Source organism: Trichoderma virens, assembly GCF_000170995.1.
Source record: "Trichoderma virens Gv29-8 chromosome Unknown TRIVIscaffold_85, whole genome shotgun sequence".
NCBI classification, from domain to species: domain Eukaryota; kingdom Fungi; phylum Ascomycota; class Sordariomycetes; order Hypocreales; family Hypocreaceae; genus Trichoderma; species Trichoderma virens.
The window spans coordinates 1,126,615-1,147,237 of record NW_014013664.1 but is presented as its reverse complement, the minus strand read 5'-3'; the positions used below and the strand labels follow the sequence as shown (position 1 = coordinate 1,147,237).

At 47.6% G+C, this 20,623-nt stretch overlaps 9 protein-coding genes across 9 annotated transcripts; 4 read left to right on the top strand and 5 right to left on the bottom strand.

Annotated features, from left to right (window-relative positions):
- Nucleotides 1-1,764: 1,764 nt before the first annotated feature.
- On the bottom strand, nt 1,765-3,981 carry TRIVIDRAFT_204382 (uncharacterized protein; the record flags this gene model as incomplete). The annotated part of the gene is made up of 1 exon (XM_014097705.1): nt 1,765-3,981. One exon carries the CDS (start codon nt 3,979-3,981, stop codon nt 1,765-1,767), a length of 2,217 nt encoding a protein of 738 aa, XP_013953180.1.
- Nucleotides 3,982-4,909: 928 nt separating this feature from the next.
- On the bottom strand, nt 4,910-6,049 carry TRIVIDRAFT_225529 (uncharacterized protein; the record flags this gene model as incomplete). Its single annotated transcript, XM_014097704.1, has 14 exons — nt 4,910-4,954; nt 5,018-5,038; nt 5,095-5,124; nt 5,174-5,194; nt 5,261-5,281; nt 5,340-5,360; nt 5,415-5,435; nt 5,500-5,520; nt 5,575-5,595; nt 5,669-5,689; nt 5,745-5,795; nt 5,858-5,899; nt 5,963-5,974; nt 6,044-6,049. 14 exons carry the CDS (start codon nt 6,047-6,049, stop codon nt 4,910-4,912), a joined length of 354 nt encoding a protein of 117 aa, XP_013953179.1.
- A 2,744-nt stretch (nt 6,050-8,793) lies between these two features.
- TRIVIDRAFT_204380 (uncharacterized protein) lies at nt 8,794-9,769 on the bottom strand (the record flags this gene model as incomplete). Its single annotated transcript, XM_014097703.1, has 3 exons — nt 8,794-9,213; nt 9,374-9,541; nt 9,656-9,769. 3 exons carry the CDS (start codon nt 9,767-9,769, stop codon nt 8,794-8,796), a joined length of 702 nt encoding a protein of 233 aa, XP_013953178.1.
- Nucleotides 9,770-10,921: 1,152 nt separating this feature from the next.
- On the top strand, nt 10,922-11,584 carry TRIVIDRAFT_8432 (uncharacterized protein; the record flags this gene model as incomplete). The annotated part of the gene is made up of 1 exon (XM_014097379.1): nt 10,922-11,584. A coding segment is annotated over one exon (663 nt), but the record flags the coding sequence as incomplete, so codon positions are not given.
- Nucleotides 11,585-11,959: 375 nt separating this feature from the next.
- Nucleotides 11,960-13,523, bottom strand: TRIVIDRAFT_157887 (uncharacterized protein; the record flags this gene model as incomplete). Its single annotated transcript, XM_014097755.1, has 2 exons — nt 11,960-13,196; nt 13,291-13,523. 2 exons carry the CDS (start codon nt 13,521-13,523, stop codon nt 11,960-11,962), a joined length of 1,470 nt encoding a protein of 489 aa, XP_013953230.1.
- A 336-nt stretch (nt 13,524-13,859) lies between these two features.
- Nucleotides 13,860-15,444, top strand: TRIVIDRAFT_194039 (uncharacterized protein; the record flags this gene model as incomplete). The annotated part of the gene is made up of 2 exons (XM_014097754.1): nt 13,860-13,924; nt 14,082-15,444. The coding sequence occupies 2 exons, from the start codon at nt 13,860-13,862 to the stop codon at nt 15,442-15,444; spliced, it is 1,428 nt and encodes a 475-aa protein (XP_013953229.1).
- Nucleotides 15,445-15,500: 56 nt separating this feature from the next.
- On the bottom strand, nt 15,501-16,720 carry TRIVIDRAFT_216666 (uncharacterized protein; the record flags this gene model as incomplete). Its single annotated transcript, XM_014097702.1, has 1 exon — nt 15,501-16,720. The coding sequence occupies one exon, from the start codon at nt 16,675-16,677 to the stop codon at nt 15,913-15,915; it is 765 nt and encodes a 254-aa protein (XP_013953177.1).
- Nucleotides 16,721-17,010: 290 nt separating this feature from the next.
- On the top strand, nt 17,011-17,703 carry TRIVIDRAFT_57769 (uncharacterized protein; the record flags this gene model as incomplete). Its single annotated transcript, XM_014097701.1, has 4 exons — nt 17,011-17,068; nt 17,147-17,307; nt 17,392-17,487; nt 17,596-17,703. 4 exons carry the CDS (start codon nt 17,011-17,013, stop codon nt 17,701-17,703), a joined length of 423 nt encoding a protein of 140 aa, XP_013953176.1.
- A 947-nt stretch (nt 17,704-18,650) lies between these two features.
- Nucleotides 18,651-19,349, top strand: TRIVIDRAFT_44202 (uncharacterized protein; the record flags this gene model as incomplete). Its single annotated transcript, XM_014097700.1, has 1 exon — nt 18,651-19,349. The coding sequence occupies one exon, from the start codon at nt 18,651-18,653 to the stop codon at nt 19,347-19,349; it is 699 nt and encodes a 232-aa protein (XP_013953175.1).
- Nucleotides 19,350-20,623: the final 1,274 nt, after the last annotated feature.

Below are 20,623 nucleotides of genomic sequence, written 5' to 3'. Positions count from 1 at the left end.
GCCCAAGGTGAGTTGCATCCCTCTTCACTCTCGATATTTTATGAACGGAAACTAATCTGAGCCTTGTTCATCCGAATTAGGGGTTTTGGATTCTATGCCCCCAATTTCAACAACACACAGCGTCCTGGTTTGGGTGCTATATGTACTTCGACTGTATGGGCGGATGTGTTGATGGATATTACCAGCTATGATACCACCGCCCTGGCAACGATCATTCCAACATCAGCTGGTATTAATGGAACACTGGTGTTTGCTACCGCATTCGACGGTATTTCAGCAACCGCTGTAGTCACATCGCCGACTTCTTCCTCAGCCTCATCCTCATCCACAAGCAAATCCACAACCGCATCTACAACTACTTCCATAATCACTTCCACTACCACTTCCAGGCCTACTAGTTCAACTATGTCAACTTCAACTAAGCCCTTGTCTTCAACCACATCAACGTCGACTAAGCCTGTATCTTCAACCACGTCCTCATCCACAACTAAATCTGCGTCGTCTTCGACGAAGTCCTCGCTGACAACAAAATCTACCACCACCGCTTCAGCTACATCCAAGCCTACCAGCTCACTCAAGCCAACTACAAGTACCTCCTCACCAACAACTAAATCTGCTACAACTACGAGCGCCTCTGGACCATCTATCTCTCAACTCCCTGCCTGTGGTGTAAGTAACTATCGACCCGCTCATATCAGAGTCCAATAATACTGACTGATTCTTTCTCGCTTCTCATAGCAAACATGCTTCAACAACTTGCTGGGCCAGTACTCCACTCTTGGATGCGGTACGCCTGACCCAGCCTGTCTCTGCCGCAACGTCAACTTCGGCTATGGTATTCGCGACTGCGCGAATGGCGCTTGTGGCACTGACGTTGCGAGCACTGTCATTGCCTTTGAATCCACATACTGTGCCTCTGCAACCTCAGCTCGCACGACACTCCCTACAACCGCGAGTGCTACAACCACAGGGATAGGCGCTCTACCCTCCTGTGGCCAAACTTGCTTCAACAATTTGTTAGCTCAGTATTCCACTCTCGGATGCGGCACGCCTGACCCAGCCTGTCTCTGCCGCAACGTCAACTTCGGTTATGGTATTCGTGACTGCGCGAATGGTGCCTGTGGTACTGCTGTCGCAAGCACTGTTATTGCTTTCGAGTCAACATACTGTGCATCTGCAACTTCAGCTCGTACCACATATCCGGCGACTGCAAGTGCTACCACTACTGGTATTGCCTCTCTTCCATCTTGTGGTCAGACTTGTTTCAACAATATGCTTGCTCAATACTCTTCCCTCGGATGTACGTCTCCAGATCCGGCCTGTCTCTGCAAAAATGTCAATTTCGGATATGGCATTAGGGATTGCTCCAATGGAGCTTGTGGCACCGCAATTGCCAGCACTGTGATCGCTTTTGAATCATCATATTGTGCGTCGGCAACCGCAGCTCCGAAGATCTAATATTGTCCTAGAGGACTGCTTATATGTAATTATTTATCTAACCATTTACTCTAACTAAATATAATTCTCACACATGTGCTCTTTATCGATTTGAAAGCACCTATTCTAAGATATGATTGAATCACGCGAACGCTAGCTATGGCATAAATGTTTCGCTCATTCTCTGTTTCTCCAATGCACGCAGTCTTACTGTCAGCTAATGAAGGCCGATACCTGTTTCTCATTGTCTAATTATTTTCAATATTCCCCAGTACTTCTTCAGACCTCGTTGTATAGTGTGAATTATTTCTAATTTTGAAATGGCCTTTAGCAAAAGGTATAAGGAGTCATTAGATGATACCTGGCTACTTGCATCCATTTGTGCTCTTTCATCATATCCCGTTGAATGGCTTCTGCCTCCGAAGGGCTCATTGGCCCATGATGGCCCCTTGTTTCTCCTAACGATCCTTGGCCTACCAATGTGTCGCTTGTACGGTTCTTCCACCAGTCCTGTTGTTGCGGAGGAACATTACGAGTTGAGCATATCCGGTAATTAGGGTCGACTAGCAAAAGAGTCACCCATCGATGATGCCCAGGGACAGCAGGATCCAATAGCTCGAATGGCTCTCTTCGATATTCCATCGTGTTAGGAAAAGCGATCAACCGACCTTGTGGCATTGTTACGCGGCCAATCTCCTGGAAAGGTAGGATATAATCAGGGATATCTCTTGATAGCTCCTCCCATGTGAATCCAAAAATCTCCCCAATGGCGCCAACTTCCACTGATGACGTGCTCCACCGTTTTGCTGGCCGATTCCACATATTGTTGTCTTTTTGTTCCTGTAAGTCCGGCCCATATTGATAGAAGTTTGAATTTAAAGACGTTTCCTGGCGGAATGCAATCCGACTTTCAGTTACATTATGAACATCGTAAGCATACACAGCCGCAGCTACAATATGCTCGTTCATTTGCCCTTCAATGTCCCAAGTACTACCGTGATATTTTGGGTTCTCAGGTGTAAGCTCGATACCACTGATCTTAATGACAACCTGGAGGCCTTGGTTGCGAAAAGTTTCCTCCAGTCGAATAACATATGGGTTGTGATAGGAGCTTGTAGGTGAATGGTGAGGGTTGCCAAATCTCTCCGTAACCATATCTACAACCGCTCTATCATTGTTCGTACCAGACTTCCATTCGTCATAAGAGAAAGCTGTCCCTGGCTCAGGATGCCTGAATCGCAAAAGTTTTTTGTTTTTATCCAGTAATAGCCTCCATGTGTTTTCTTTCCAATTTTCAGGAAGAATGGCAGGTACGCTAGATCCAATATTCGGACGTTGGAGATACACTTGAGCCATTTCCCACAATTCGGGAGTTGGTTCTGGTATTGGGTGCGCACCCTCCATATTCCGATACATCTCGACTTTCCGTTTAGCTGTCTGAAGGCGCTTTTGCATATCTGGATCGTCCGTACTTTCTTGATGACTACGCAGTAGCTCGACTGAAGCAAGATAATTGTCTAGCCGATGTCTTCGTACTCTGTCGAAAGCTTTACTCCACTCTGGGAGTTCGTCTTCCCACTCGACACCGTAGGTAACAATCCGCAGTGGTACTGGTCCACGCTGGCTTCTGTTGTTATCATAAGCCTTTCTCCAACCTCGCTGACCTTTGATAAGGCAATCATTCCAAGGCCTGATCGCGAGTGAGATCAGCTTCTCCAAGTTGCGATATAGGGACTTTTGAGCAGGATGCAGATTGTTGATGTAAGATGTGATCTGCACATCAGCTCCAGTGTTGCCAATGAACTCAACTTCGCATGGAAGCCATTGGAAATTACAAGACCAAAAATAGGTCAGGATGTCGCGAAGGTGTTTTTCTTGATGGAAAGCACCCTTCCAGGGATCAGTTCGGCATCGTTCTATGTGGGCCTGGAGAGCTGGAGAATTGAATCGTCTCTCAAAATGCTTAGGTGCCGTTTTTGCCTTGTCGTACGAACCAAAAACATCTTCCAACACAACCTCTCCCCCATCTAGTAGCACCAGGCTTCTTCCGTAGACTAACGGGTATAGAGACGGATCAACTATACTGGAGATCTGGTCGCGGGCGATTTGCGTTGGGAGTAACGGTTCAATTTCAGACTTGAACTCGACGCTGAGCGCCGTCGGAACTAGTATGTCGGATTTGCAAACGCATGATCCGGTATCCAAGACGCGGATATATTGTTTTTGGGTATACTCATTTGCTTTATCGCGCAGCTCAGCTATACACCAAGCCCAGGCTTTTTCACTCATCAATGGTGTTGCAGCGAAAGCCTCTTTACGCCACTCAGTGGCGATGTCTTCGTTGAAGATGTCGATATGCCAACCCGGCTTATCCGTCAAAGTATTCATGACAGCCACCATGGCAAGCTCGCGCACGGTTACCGCAGGCATTTGCTGCCATTCCTCAAAGCCATGAGCGAATCGTTGCTCACATCTGAGCTTCTCTTCAAGGGGCATATCCCCAAATCCGGGAACCCTCAGAGGGCCATGGCCAGTGTTATCCATGATCAAGTCTTGTCTTTTATTATTCTGTCGACCATAGCCCACGGATGGTGGGGGATATCTGAGATATAGGCTCTTAGACGTGACTGGACCTCGCCGGGCGGGGGCACACAACACCTCAAGCTATCGCCTCCATGTGATTGTGACTAACAACAGCCGGACGCGGGATTCTAACCTTCTGCAGCTAGAATGCAACCAAAACAGCATATTCACGATAACCCGGAACCAACAACTTTAGCAGGGATGCATCGGATGATTAACCAGATACAAAATCCCTCAGGCCAAATTGCGTAGAATTAAATTGCAGTGTATTAGGGCACAGGGGACAAGCAAGAGGTCGCATGGCTGTAACATTCGCTCCCTCAATGTAATGAGGCTCGCAGACGCATACCCTGTCAAAAAAAAAAAAAGGAGTGGCTAATATTCAGCACCCCAACTTAGCCATTCAGCATTCCGTGTCTCAAATTTAAAGCTGCTTAGGGAGTAACGATAGCAAATATTAGGTGAATATATGGATTGAAGCGGAAAATACGATAGTAGCAGAAAGTAACGAGAATGGTAGATGCTCAAGGAACTGTGTGTCTATTTAACGAATGGCAATAAAAGCAATCTTTCCTCAGCGTTGTGTTGCGACCTTTGGAGTGTTTTTAGTCGCTGTGGTTCTGAATAATTTTATTTATTTATTTATTTTTTTTTTATTTTTAAATAAGAGAATATAATGTCCAAGATAGCAAACGCGACACACAATGCTATAATCGACGCAATGGCATTCTAATACTACCAATGGCATGGTGGTGCAATCTGCGCTTGGTTACTGGATATGCGATGACTCTTAAGTAATGCGTATTTTATTTAGTGACTATGTGTCAAATCGCTACTTTAGAAACCTATCGCTACTCTAGAAAGTCATCGCTACTTAAGAAAGCTGCCCTTACGGCGCAAGGGCCGGGCCTCCACTCTCCTCAGCAAATTTCGCCTGCAAGCACATGTGATTCATTAGTGGTCCATACTAGAAGGATAAAGGGTTCATTTTGCATACTTGGGCCTTCTTGTAGAGTTTCTATCGACACGATTAGCTAAATGAATAATGTATTGCGATAAAAGTATGAAACACACATCAAGCTCAGCCTCGAAATCTAGCAAATCCTATTACTAGTCAGTAATGGCGCAAGCATCTATCATCTTTCACTCTTACTTCGGCCATCATGCTGTATTTCTACAAATTCTCAGTTAGCTGAGTGAGTAAAGAATGAGGTAAAAAAAATACATGTAGCTATCTTACGGCGGCGGCAGCGAGATCGGCCTGTCAACATATCAGCAAAATGTACATGTATATACATATTAATGTAGTTGGCACTCACATCCCGATATTGAGCGAATTTCTAAGCCCATAGTTAGCCTGGTAATCCCACTATCATTTTATTATAGGTATATACCACAGCTTTTGCGTGGTTTCTCTAATTGTTGAGTATCTAGTCAGCATTCGTTCCTACTAATAATAGCAAGTATCTTAGTTCGTACCGCGGCCCGCTCCTTGTAGAGCTAAGATGGAAATGTTAGTATAAGAGAAATCTATAGACATAGACGTTGTAGTACCTTCCCAAGATTGAGCGCTTCCTAGAGTATTGATTAGTGACAAAAGGGCGAATGCAACATGAGGGAAGAGCAACGGGAATCAAAATTGATTTACAGCCTTGGTCTTGGGCTCGGGCTAGTAGTCAACACGTTAGTAAATATAACAACTCAAGGAAGCACTCTCGACTGACCATCGTGGCTAGGTTGGGGGGCCTGGGGACCACAGCAGAAGCAGGAGTCTGCTAATATATAGTTAAAATTGAGAGCATAGGTACTGAGTTTTGTGTGCTTATAGATAACGTACAGGGGCTAGGCTGGTGCGCGCTGGCCCAAGTTGGTTGCCTTCCTGCGACCAGTTTAGTTGATAGCAGAGAGATAGAGAAACGATCTGTGAGAAATCGTAACTTACGTTGTTCCTCTTCTTTTTTGTGGGAGTCAGCGATCAATTTCTGGATCTCAGATGCTGTAGAGGTGTGGTATAATAACTTACTGTCATGACCGTGTGAGGTAAGCAAATTGTTAGCAAAAGCTATAGTATCAGCCGCCGTGTGAAATGAACGAAATTTTGATGTTGTTGGGAGAGAAAAAAAGGAAAAGAAAAGAAAAAGAAGAGGACAGAATAGAAAGGGGCACTGCAAGTAAGTGGCTGCAGCTGTGGATGTGTGGGGGCCGTTGTTTTGCCTGGCACCTGGCTTTCCAGAGTAGCGATAGTTTCCTAGAGTAGCGATAGATCTCTAGAGTATACCATAGCAGTGTATTGCTGCTTATAAAACCAAGATGAGAGGTCCAATAAAGCTGCAACAGTTGGTTCAATAAAAGCCTATGCCCCTATCTCATGTTCAAAATCCAGAATCAATCTATAGTTGAACTTGCTCGGCAACACTCGATTAAGCTAAACCTTGGAGATCCAAGTCATACTAAGTACTGGCAGGAGCGCATAGAGCGTAATCGCTCATCAATGTTCAAGACCAAACTCAAAATGCGCCAAAAGCCCCGAATGAGAAAGTTCAAACACAACGCAACAAACTTCGATAATTAGTCTATTCCAAGATTGCGATCAAGTTTGACGAATGAGAAGAGGACATACTAAACTCTCTGTTCAATTGTTGTGAATATTAGATTTACACATACACGGCCAGGGGCTATTCACAGGATTTGCTATGATAGACCCTTCTCACCCGAAGGCCCAAATCCATCGATGGTCAACTTGGGAGCTGGCAAAGAGAAAGTCAACTTTTTTCTTTTTGCTTGTGTGCGTACTAATGTGCTCGCCCCCCCCGGACCAACTCTCTCCTAAAGATGGCACTACTGTTGCATAATCGCCATAGCATCCGTAATATGAGCATTTATAACCTGGACGATGGAAGCAAAGCAAAGAAGATACTCTAAACAATGGTGGGACAAGCGATATATTGTAAGAAGTTAGGCTCGATGCTTCTAGTATATCGAAAAAAGGTGAATATCACATATGGAGCTCCTAGGGGATGGCCTTTCTGCCTCAAAGGTTGCCCCAGAGTTGGATCAACATCAACGGATCTTGCAAATAAAAAATCAAGATTCCGTCAACATTGGGAAAATAATGAAGCCCCTCTTCCGAAAACCGACAATCACAGCCTTTGGTTCTGTAAACAATGTTAAGTACTCCGATTTTGTTTTGGAAAGAGAAAGGACATACCGTTCAATCCAAATATTTATCAAAGGCACGGAGCACAAGGCAGAGTGATGGAGTCAGAGAGGTGATCGATTTGTGAACTGGCCACTGCCCTGTCGCTTGACCCAACCGCAATCGATGTTATGGGCGCTGATATTGTGAAGATCGTAACATCTTATCTCTCACAAAGGGTTCATCAACCAGGTTGCCAATCAATTTCCACCCGGCCAAGCTACTGCATTTAGCAGTGAATTCCTGCTTCAAATCATCGGTACACGACGAGGGAGTGGCTTAAGAGGTGGAAAATGATCATTCTCCACAACATAAGCAGCACAGGGGTAAATATTGGTGACATTGGTTGCCGTACCGGGCCAGGTCCAATCTGATATTTATGCCAAATGCACTTGATATCGTCACACAACCGGTTTTGTAAAGGTTGTTCGTCATTTTGCAGGCACTGTCAAGTTTGACTTCAAGCTGAACCGCCTTTATAGAAGGATCTTATGTCATGTGGATATGTGCTTGAAGTACAATCTTCTCTGGTAAATGAAGACGTCGACCTGTAGATTCTTAGGACATCCTGGCATTGTCTATAAAGCCCTGTGTTGGCGTCGCCGAAGTCGATTAATTCTTCGTCCTTTTGGAACTGCCTTGGGATCTGAGTGCTTTCCTATCATTGCGCGCCTGCTTTTTGACCTTAGTCCCTGAGGCGGCCCTGCGGCGGTGGCTTGGGTAATTCCTCTAAGATTCAGCAAATGTAAGGGGCAAGATTAATATTATTATTCTTAAATACTTTGACCCCAGTTATGAATCGGCGACTGAATATTTGAGGGTAGGTTGAAAGCATTCTGGCAGGGCCTTTACTATGGTCGGTGGTTAGAAGAGCATAGAATTCGTTGTCTTTGTTTTCGAATTCCGCTTTCACACCACTGTAGATAGTGTTGATGAGGTTTTTGGTGACTTTGGACGTATATGTTAGCAATAGCGTGTTATTTGTGAGGAGAACTGTGAGCTTACCCGATTCTGAATGTTGATTCTCCAGATGGCTGTAAGGCCTTTGTGGTCCCTATCGTACTCCGTTATCGTCTTACTGAAGCAGGTGGCCATTAGGTCCGACTAGAAGAGACAACTCGACCTTCCAAAGAGCTGCTTATCTTTTGCGTAGTTACTCATAAAAAGAATGGCGGTTCCTTTGAATGACCTTTGACTGTCCTCCCTGCCTTGATTCTCATAGTTTCCTCCGCATGTTGCGTCTCTGCATTGGCTTCGGCCTTCGTCGAGACTAGATTTCCAGGCGGCACCACGAGGAGGTTGCAGAGTCCGACTTCGCCACCCGCACACTCTGCTGCTTCCCTAGGATAGCGCGAGTGGCCTCCTTTGTGTATCGGGAGTTTGTATTGTTGTGATGTTGCGGGACAAGCCCGATCCGGTCCGGCTGCCGTCGCTCTACCCGTAACAGCTTACGCTGAAAGGGCCCGAGCGAGGTCCCTTCCCACATTAATAAATGCGTGCCAGATTGATAACCAGCATAAAATGCCCGGTTTCACAACACCAAAGTGCATCGTATGCCGCGTGAACATATTGTTCAGCTACCCATTTTGAAGGGTTCGGCACCTTTGCTGTGGGCACTGCCATGTCTGACTTCTGGCGTAATCGTCTTCAGAAGTGGTTTCCATGCCATAAGGCCATGTGCTCAGAAGTCCAGGTCTCTCCCTTATTCTCTGGGGTAACGACCGTTTGTAACTTCGATTGTAGAGCTTTCCGGCAGTGTCTCGGGGCCCACTAGACGCTCCTGAAGATGCAGTCTTCGTCCTTCTGTTTTTGCGTGCCTGCTTTTTCGACATTGGCCCGGTGGGTTCTGTCGGTTGAAGCTTAGGCGGCGACAGTTTCCTCAGTTTCCAGCAGATGCATGGATTGAGGCCGCTTTGCGGATATCGAAAGACCGTTACTTCGGCCATGAATCGGCTACCAAACATGTTGGGGGTAGGTTGCCAGCATTCTGGCAGGGCCTATACCATGGTCGGTGGCCAACAGAGCGTACAAGTCGTCGTTTTCTATCCCAAGTACCACTGCTTGGTCTTTGCAGTAGGTATTGATGACGTCTATTGTGTCCTTTGACGATTCGTTAACTTGACATTTAGATTTCTTAGGAAGCAAAAAGACACATACCTGATTCACGATGTTTATACGCCAGATAGCCTCAAGGCCATTCGTGTCACAATCAGAAGCCGTCATCGTTTGGGAGAAACAGGCGGCCATCAGGTCTGACCAAAAGAGGCGACCCAACTTTCCGAACATTTGATCTTTTGCTGCGAAATCGTTGATACATAGGATAGCCTTGCCTTTGTCGTGATAAGGCGGCTCTACCGTATGTGAGGTGAATTTCACATTGTCTGGATTCGCTACTACTGCCAAAACAGAGTCAGTGAGCGGGTGCCCGAGTCCACTTACAGAGCGTTGATATTCAATGGGTATTGAAGCTTCTGAAGGGGGTTCGAGTTCCGTTGTGTAGTTCGGAGAAAAGGCCGGTAGTTGTTTGGATGTGTTGCCATTGGGAACAAGCATGTTAAGAGAAAGGGAAGAAAAAGGTCAAGGTTCGGATGGGACTTTCGAAATATATATAGGGCTGGAGTTGTTTTGGTGAAGGATCAATTGCTAGGGCAACAAGATTAGACCAGAGCCAGACATAGCAATGAGGCGTCTTTTAAGTTTAGACGCGTTACGGCGCAATGGTTCTGCGATAAGTGATTTCTTGAATAAAATAGAAAGTTTAAGTAGTCTCCATCAATGATGAAAACCTTGTCGTTAATGTTACTTACTACCACCTAGCACCTTTATATCATTTATTTTAGGGATCGACTCTTCCGTATCCCACATTCGCTATTTAGCATCCCATTCTCAAAGTAAGAGTGGCCTTGGTAATAATGATAGTAGCTGTTAGAGGAATATATGGACAGTAGCAGATAGCAGCGATAGTAGTAGAAACTAGCGATAGTAGCAGATACTCCAGGAATTGTTTGTCTAGGTATTCAAGTACCTATGGTGATAAAAGATCTTCATTCTGGGTTGCTACGACATTCAGAACTCTAAGTTACTGGGGTACTGAACGAGTAGTAGCTCTTCCTTTTGTTTAGTCATTTAAACATCTTGGAAATTTTAATTCAGCCAGCATGGAGAGATTCACATCATTTCAACAGCATCAACGACATTGATGAATGACTAAGCCTCCCAGTCACTCTACAAAAAAACCACTTAACGCGAAACCGTCGCGCCGTGACGCGCCGAAACCTAAAGCAACGCCCCACTGCAAATATCTGGGTCCCAATCTCGTTACCCCAGCATCCAGCCGGCCTCTGCCAAAAAACCTTCCGCTTACCTCTTGCAAAACCTCGCATCCCAGCCTTGTTCCCTTTTTTCCTTTGTACCAAGCATAAGACCCCTCTCCACTCCTCTTGTACACTGATTTTATTTTTGTGCAACCGCATTGACCAATTCCGACGCAATCGGACGCTTTGGGCATTTATTGGGCCGGAATCCGGATTTTGAGCGGCGAAGCGAAACACTGCAGAGAGACCCTTGTCTTGCATTTCGGGAAAAACATCGCAAACGTCATCTGACCATTGCGACTTGATTGCCGCCAAGCTCACGACATTGCCTCTCCTGCAGCTTGCTGCTTCATCCCCATTACAACTTACTCCAGCTTCATCATCGCCCATCATGTCGAATCCCCGAACCAAGCGCCAATTCGCCGGCGCTGCAGCTGATCCCGCCCAACGTCAAATCACCTCCTTCTTCACGGGCTCGCCCAACACCAACCACCCCGCAACTCCCCAGCCTACGCTGCGACCCGAACTGCCGGATAACGTCCAGGCGAACCTCCTCAGCGTTGGCATGCGGGTGCGCAAGTCCGTGCCCGAGGGATACAAGACCATCGACCTCAGCAAAACCACTTCTTCCTCGAACGGCATTGCGCCCAAGGACCTGAGGCGATCTGTGGTGGCGGCAAAGCAAGTGTCGAACGAGCTGCTGCCGTTCTGCGGAATCAACAAAGTTGGTGGATTGGATACTCAGCCTGAAGGTCATTTCCTGGATGAAGATGTCCCTGCGCTGGACAACATTCCCGAGCTCAGCATGTCACAAGAGAGCATGGACAGCGTCGTTGACGGCGAATATTCCCGAAAGCGAACCTTTGATGACAATGACCTGTGGAATTTCGAGACGAACGAAACAGGCTATGCACAGCCTGGCTTTAACAACAGGCCGATTGCTGTGCCGCACTCTCAGATCAAGAAGGCCTTTGCGCCCAAGCCCTTCGAGCAGGAAACCATGGTTGTGGATGCCGATGAGGATGAAGATTTTGAAGATGCCGATTTCTTGGTCTATGGTTCAAATCCATGATTCAGAGAAGTACATGGACATGACTACCTAAGATAGTCTGTTCGCGAAGAGATCTGTGGGTAACGGCACCCAAGATTGTGTAACTGCATAAGATGGAACTTTGGCGTACTGGCGTTTATTTGGATGCAGCTCAACTAGCTGCTTGTGACATTAACATATGGAGGTTGTCTCATTATTGCTTTATTTTTCACATGGGTCGGCCAAGAAAGAACGGCCTTGACATCTTGTCATACTATTGGGGTATGTCATTATTATTACGGAGGTTTATACAAGTTCGTAGGTAGCTATTACCACAGGGCGGCAGATGTATCATCAAATGTGCCGATTAAATAGAAGGAATTTACAAACGTGCTACATTTACATACCCACAAATGGCTCTCGAAATTCGAGTAGATCTCGCTGGCCATAGAACTCACCCGCGACTGTGAGGATCATGGTGAGCGTCGCTCTCATGTTCATCCTCGCATCTCTTCGTTTCTCTTCTTCGCGACGTTCATGTTCGCTCTCGGCGAGCCTGGCCAGAAGCTTGCGTTTGGCTTCTTCTAGGGCTGCGACGTCGTCTGCTTGTTCGATTATCTCACCCTCATCGCCGCTGGAGTCGGAGGCGATATCCATTTCTACGTCCTCGTCTTCGCTGCTCTCATTGGCCTGCGCAATCTCTCCGTCGTCGGCACTCTCGTCATCCTTTTGCATGGGTATCTTGTTTTCGCCTTCCGGTATATCGACAGGCTCTACAATACCATCTTCGGTACCTGGAGGGCCATTTGACGTGGCTTCGCCTGCGGGAGCAGCATCGTAATCTTCGTCTCCTTCTTCGATAGCTTCAGCCACCACTTCTTCGTCGCTACTGCTGGCGTCGACATTATCATTGACTCCAAATCCATCATCTGCAAGTTCATCCCGTAGAGCGGCCATTTCTGCCAGGCTTCTCCCTAGAAGCACTGCTCGTCGCCCTAGGTCACGAATCCAGCCTATTTCCGTGTGATTAAGCTCGCCCACGTCAGGCAACCTAGCCAGCAATGCCCAGAGCCAGTGACTCGTCCTTTGGGGGATGCTGTGTCCACTTTGGAGAAACTTGCCGCCAATCATTACGCGGATAATCCTCAACACGGTGTCTTTCGACATGAGTGCGACTTGAATAGGATGGGGGTCGGTGGTTTGCAGGAGACGAGTCCATAACTTTGTGGTAGAAGGCGACAGGGATATGGCCTCTGTGGCTTGGGAGCGTGACAGTCGGCTTGCAGCATTGCCGGGTGGTTCTGCGTGAAGTATCTCGCGAGTGCGGTAGTACTGACTCAGTATAGAGGCGAAGTACGCCTCATTAACAGCCTTTTGAATAGCTTCATGGTTCTCTTCATCAGGTTCGTCATCTTGATCAATGTCAACTCCCCAACCTTCTGAGATGCCTATGTAGGCACCGTCTTCATAAAATCCTCTCGGCTCAGGTTCAGCAAAGGCGTCGATAGTATCGGTGTTCTGATCCAGTTCACCCTCTTCCTCTGACTCGTCTTCTCGATCAAAACCGGGAGGAAGCTGTGGGCCAATTTGGACGGGCGGTGCGACTAGGAGATGCGGGATAGCAGAAGCTTGTTTTCTATAGTACTCACCATATCAGTAAATGCGGTCTGAGATACCAGGAATTGTTCAGCAGATGCAATCTCGGGTGCGGAAAGGAGATGGTCTCTTACCTCACAGACATCAGATATGCCATGGCATCAGAGTCATCTTCAAACTCGGACTCCTCTCCTTCTGGAATCGTCGTCGCATTCTCGCTGCTGGAAAAGACATATTTCTGCCCCCACGTCGGATCGATGCCCGAGTGCTGATGCTGGCGCGTCTTGGAGCTGTTTGTCTTTGCGCGTTTCGTCTGCGGCTCTGGCGTCTCGCCATCTGTATCCTCGATGTCTCGTTTGCCCGACATTTTCACACCGATGAGATATAATGGAGAGTATCATAGGCAGCGTTCCTAGGTACCACACACTGACAAATATGCCGCTGGAGTCGAGTGTATCCAACCGTGATATGGCGAAGATGAAGATGGACGGATCGTGAAAAAGCAACAGCTGGAGAATTAAAGTGGAATGCCCAGAGCAGAGGCTAGTGCCTGGCACTAGCGGTGGGGAGCTTCCCTGGCTCTGGACCCCACCAACCCACTAAAGAGATGCCACTACTAACAGTCATATCATCGCATTCTTTTCCGTCTTGCTCCAAATTCTTGCAGCCTTTTGACGACGTCTTTGATGGTTTGAACTCAACAATGACGGCGGCTGTTGTTCGCCGTAGCGCTCTGGCAAAGACAAAATGGCATCTGAATTCTTATAGGTCCATTGGCCAACTGCCTTTGCGGCGGTCGCAGAGCACCTTTAATCACTTTGTGGCAAGCAGTCAGTCTTTGCTTGGATATCCAAAGCCTCAACTTTAACTGATTTGTCGCGAATATAGCCAAGCTACAGCCAAGCTCTCTACCTCCAACACCAAGATCCGATGCGAAACCTTTCCGATTGGCCGTCAAGGATAACATTGCCACGGAAGAGTTCCCGACGCAATGCGCCTCAGGCGTCCTAGGTCAGCATGCCTCTCCCTTTGAAGCCACCATTGTTCGCCAACTTCGGGCACGTGGAGCTTCTGTCGTTGGGAAAACAAACATGGACGAATTCGGAATGGGATCACACTCTGTACATTCTATCCATGGGCCGGTCCGAAATCCCCTTGCACCAGCTGGCGAGGAGGTGACGGCGGGAGGAAGCTCTGGAGGCAGTGCGGTTGCAGTTGCTATCAATGATGCGGATATTGCGCTCGGCACAGATACGGGTGGCTCAGTTAGACTGCCGGCGGCATACACTGGTATTGTTGGCTACAAGCCAAGCTACGGCATGCTCTCGAGATTTGGCGTTGTTCCATACGCAAATTCATTAGACACCGTGGGCTTGCTTGCACGAGATGTCGAGTCTATCCGACAGCTGGTATTCGACACTGCGCTATATGAAGAACATGATTCCAGCGATCCCACATCATTGAGTGTCGAGACTCGTCAGCGCTGTTCAAAAGCTGTGCCGCCAACCCTGCCGAAGCTATCTCAGCTCACCATTGGCATACCTGTCGAATACAACATCGACGAGCTGGACCCTGCTATACGTGAAGCTTGGTCTGCTACTGCTTCAGCATTAGAAGCACAGGGCGCTCGTATAGTTCCTGTTTCCCTTCCTTCAACAAAGGAAGCCCTTTGCGCATACTACATTCTCGCCCCGGCCGAGGCTTCGTCCAACCTAGCAAAATATGATGGAGTACGATACGGCATCCGTGGCCCTGAAGCAGATGCCGCTGGTGAAACTCTCTACTCTGAAGCTCGCGGTGCTGGCTTCGGCGCGGAAGTCAAACGCCGAATTCTTCTGGGAACCTATAGTCTCAGCTCTGAAGCCATGGATAACTACTTTATCCAAGCTCAAAAGATACGTCGGCTCATCCAACAGGACTTTGACAGAGTGTTCAGATTGGATAATCCGCTTTACGAACCTAGACAGTTTGACCTGAGCGAAATGTCTGCCGATACCGCCCTGGAGGATAAGCAAGGCCCTGTTCAAGTAGATTTCCTGCTGTCACCAACTGCGCCAACTTATCCACCAAAGTTGAGCGACATTATGAAACGGAGCAGCATTGACGCGTATATGAATGACGTACTTACTGTTCCGGCCAGCCTTGCCGGTCTACCTGCCGTCAGTGTTCCGGTAAAGATCGAGCAGAGTCACCAATTCCCCGCTGGACTTCAGTTGATTGCTCAGTATTGGGATGATAGGAGACTACTGGCGTTGGCAGACAAGGTGATGAAGTTGATGGCGGTGTGAAAGATATGAGAACATAAAGTTTTGTATACCGCGTCAAACGGGAAAGCAATGTTGCTAGATTTGGCTTGTATTATATCCATGATGACTTTACGAATCATCCAATTATTGTTATTTGTTTCAGTGAGACCACCCACTATATGCCATCCAGCTAACCTTAAATGCAATCGACCTCATTGTTTCCCCTGGACCAAACGAGGATTACTCATAGCCTCCTTTGTGTGAATTCGAGCCCCTTATTAGCTCGTGGGTATCTAGGTAGAGGCCTCTCTGGTTTGAACCTGATGTCCATGGCAAATAGTCACCAGTAGCGTTGGTTAGAAGCACATGGTTGGTCGTTTCCACATAAGGAGCCTCCTTCATGCCTAACGGTGAAAATTTTGCACAGCTTAGGTGAGCTGGTTTGGACGGGATCGGAGTGGTGTTTGAGTCGTAGTTGCTTCGCTCAGTTGTCGACACCAGTCACATAACTCAGGGTGATCTGCTGCGACTTCTCCGGTCTTCGCCCTGGTCTTCATCCCGGTCCACTTCCATATCTCCATCCGACACCTCACCAGATTCTTCTCTCTCCCCATTCGCCTTGTCATTATCCTCATCGTCGTCCTCTTCCAGTAAATCTTCTAGGTCGCCCAATGGACTAACCCTAGGTTCCAGTATTTCCAAATCTTCCAAAGTTTCTCTCTTCGGCATCTTCCATAGACTCGTCGCACATACTCGATCCTTTGTGAGCAGGTCATCCACAAACTCATCCACGTATGTAAGCGACGTGCCCGTTCTCGCCTTGCGCCTCAATTTCCGTCGATCCTCCAGAAATGGCTCCAGCGTTTGGTATACATCCTTCGGCTGTCTCGTCAACCGCACATAGAAGCATGCTAGCGCACGCAAGTACTTGAAGTGCTCGCCCCCGTAAGACAGATACTCGTCCAGAATCGCATCGCTAGGAGCAAGCTCGAGCAGCTTGAATGCCAGACACAGGAAAGGGCTCGGTTTCTGTGAGGCGCCGTGTGTACCTCCGATGAAATTGACGTGCTCGACAACGCGGTCAATGATGTCGGCTTCGTTGAGGGCAAAGCACTGCTCCTTGTAAAAGTACGAATCGACGATGCGGTCCTTGACGGCCTTTTCCATGATCGTCGCGGGATTGAGCCCGTTCGGCGCGAGGGCAGCGGAAGAGCCGCGCTCGTCGAGGAAGCGCCGCGCATCGGCCTGGACGGTATCGTTTTTGGACTTTGACATTGTTGAGGATTTGTCGGGAAAGGAAGAATTAGGAATTCGGGAGCGATGACGTCGGGATGGATTTCGCAATTGCAGCTCGAGTCGCGTTGAAAGCGCCTAGAATTCGGCGTTCTGGGGTACGATAAGATTGTTGCCGGGTCAACAGATGGCGGGTGCAACCGTGCAGATCATTGACCTTGTACGTGCGAGATCCCGTCTTTGTGTACCCAAGCCATCCATGACGTGAATTGCATCAAACAAAACGAGGCGTTATCTCGTGTTTGGGCTGGCTCTTTGTTTCTGGGTAACACGAATTACACGGGATTTTTTGTTTGTCGTAGTTATCGCTTCAATATGCGGCGTGTTCTCCTCACATCCGGTCAAGTGTCCGTGCTGGCAACGGCCGCTATGAGTAAGGGCTCCTCTCCCTCCCCACAGGCATCCCTCGATAAGAAACTGGGCGGATTTTTCTAATTCTCAACACGCGCAGTCCTTCTTTGCACAAGCGCTCTCTTTCTCAGTGGTTACGCCATTCAGCAGCGGACTCTGCGGGAGCTACGCGCTGCTATCCGGCCGCGCCAGTCTCCCAAGGCGCATCTACCCGAAGAATTTAGGGGAGCACTCGCAGATCTAGAGGAAAGCAACTTGCTTGTGCTGGAAACCGAGGCTCAGCGATGGTCTAGGGAAGCGCGCGGTTCGGTTCCCCAGATCAAGGTATCGGATGCAGAGATTCAGGTGGAGGAGACTCCGGTAGAGTCTAAGCCGGAGCCGGAGCCGGAGCCGGAGCACAAGGAGCAGAAAGAGGAGGAACACAAGGAAGAAACCATTGCCGTGGCTGATGGAGAGCCGACAAAGAAGCAGTTGGCGATGCTTGAAGCGATCAAGAAGAGCGTGGCGGACAAGTCCTGGGCTGTTGAGAATCCCGATCCTCTATCTAAGAACAAGGCTCCCATTTCGAGAGCAGAGCGCCGCAAGATGATCAAAGACGAGATCCAAAGGCTAGCTCAGTCAGAAAAGCCTGTCTACTACCAGAGGAGACTGTGGTGAAGGGTTTTACAGCTTTGGCGAGGTCATAATGTTTTGTTTGCTTTTGGGCGGGTGTTTGCATGGGTTGTCTTGGGATATACGAGGAACACGATATGAGGTGACATGAATATTTATGGAGGAACGGCTTATATATACGAATTGGGTACATGATGGATTTTGGATATTTATTTCAATACATATGTTTTCTGTGATGCTGATTGCTCTACCGTTTCTACCTCTTGTGAGAAGTTATAATATCCAGCAATCGTTCTGAACTCGGCTCATCGTTATTACACAACTTAAATCCTCTCAACATCACATCACAAAGCCCGCGTCTGAGTAGCTTTGCACCATGTCATTCAATCATGTCGCTTCCTCATGAGGCCCTTACCATCAATGGTGGCTGCAATTGCGGTGCGGTGAGATATCGCATACCTACCTAATGGAGCCAAGTTTAGTACCCATATGCTCTTGTGGAAATTTGAGTCACAGCTGTTGGTCGAGCATCTTGCAATTTCTCGGCCTGCGCCACACCCCCCCAGGCAATTTGCAAAAAATCGCGGAACAAGTGCCTATAGTAAATGCGGTTATGGAGCACTGGAAGTCCTGGCGCTACTTAAAGAGATTCATGGATTGATGCATTGATGGTTGGTTTGCATGTGATATCGGGCTTGACTCATCTATACTCGGACCTTCGAGCCCCTTCTGTCCTTCGCACGAATATAGCATCGATACTCCATTTAAGCAATCGCCGACTTAATTTTGTCCTGAATATAATTTTCCTCCCTAGTAGGAATATTGAGCAGAACACAGCAAGCCTCACCGGACAGACTGCCTCCCTTGATCAGACCGAAGTCCGCGGTAATTCTTACTATTACACACAAGCTATTGGTTGCGACATCGAGTTTGATAGCCAGCTCACTCGTGGGACCACACATACGACAGAGCAGTCAACTGAGTCATTCGCAATGGCCACTACCTTTCATCCTTTCCCGCGCCTCCCCTTTGAGCTTCGCAGCCAAATTTGGGCCATGGCAGTGTACCCACGTCTCGTCCATATCCGCGCAACGTCTAAGCCATCAGGCCCGGGCTGTTACTTTGCCTCTATGATTCCACAGGCGGAACTCATGCACGTCTGCCGAGAGTCCCGTCAACTCGCCCCATACCGGAAGGCCTTCTTCACCACCTTACCCGATGACTCCGAAGCTCGGTACATCTGGGTCAACTTTGACGAGGACATGATCTGCATCCCAGACCAATTTATGGGATACCTTAGAGCACATGCGGCTGATATTCAGCGGCTCAGGTTTACGGCGCCAGCGGGCAGTTTTGGTGAAGGCTGGGTGACGGGTTTCGGATATGCTGAATATTTAAAAGACCGTTTTAAGCATTTTACGGCTCTGCGGGAGGTGCATGTGGCCATATCGGAAGACATATCTTCTTGGGTGTTAACGGCTGGATGCTATGGAACGTGTCCCTATGAAAATGTTAGATTTCTTGACGTTCACTCGGGGCTCATGTTAACTATTCCTCAGGCTAATTTAGTTGAGGAGTGGATTTCGCGGAAGGGGTGGCTAGTAGAGAATATGGATGGCATTGATGAGGAGTTGCAATTTTACATCGACAATTGTTATACTTTTATTGAGGATTGTGCAGAGGTAGACTAAGATACATGTAAATACAATAACTATGTAATGGAATAATGGGGGGAGTTTTGCAAGTAGCTTAATATTCTCTGTAGATATTTATACATAATAAGTTTATATCTAATAGGATTGCATAACTTCATCAATTCATTTCCTAACACGCAAGTGCATCCGCACTGCCTAGTCGTACAATAATGTAAATAGCTGTCTTCAAAATTGTGTTTCGGGATTATCACTATATAAATTAAGTGTGCTCTGCTGTTACGTGACATGACACATTGCAACGACTGTAAATCTGCTACGGGCTTAATTCTCCCGACAAGGTGTCTCACTCCGAAGGAAACGCTCGCTATCTCGTGTTTGCTAAAGAATGAGGACAATGATGCAACAATACAAAGTCTCCACCTTGCGCTACATGATGCCGGATGATTCCAAGAGACCGCCATATGTACCGGCTTATGGCATCTTATTTGGCGTGGAATCTACCTCGTGGGACATAGCTCCAAGTATTTTGCTCGACAAACGAGAAGGTCAAAGGCTGGGAAGTGGACAAGCGAATATATCGGTCATTCTGCGGGCAGTGTGGCACTAACATTGCCTATCTTCTGTACCCCATGCCGTTCAAGTTGAGAGACATGATTGATGTCGTGGCGGGTACGGTGGATCGTGCGGTGCAGCCAGAGAGACAGCTGTGGCACGATTATGTACGGGGTTTGTTGGATCAAGGATGCGGTCAAGGACTTGGACGGGCCGATTCACCCATCTTTTTAAACAGCTCAGTTTGTTAGCAGGTGGATTCTTGAGCTGCTTTATTGATGTAATGCTTCTCACCAATCACATTATGCTTTAGAAAGGCATCGCTACTTTAGAGACATATCGATGCTATAGCTAGGTACATAGCTTTCAAGTTATTTTTTCTTTTCAATGGCGTCGATATTGTTTAAATGCATTTTATTATTCGTTCGAGTAATAACCCAAAAATACAAGTAAATTCTTCTTGAGACTGTTCAACGGACCCTTAATTCCGCTTTCGTCAACTGGACAAAGCTTGTCTCGCCTTGTTCCGGATCGGTGAATGTGCCTAAGTAGGGGGTGATTTTTGTCCGGAGACTCTGAGTGGATCTTTCGTTCCATCTGTTATTTCTACGTTGGCCCAAGGACAGAAAAAAACATATCTTATAAAATCGTCTGATGGCTGGACTCAACCCAACATTATCACCTCTCGTTTGAGTTTCTTGGACGTCAGTAGAAGAACAATGACGTGGGATTCAAACAGTGGCTGTCAGCCATTTAAA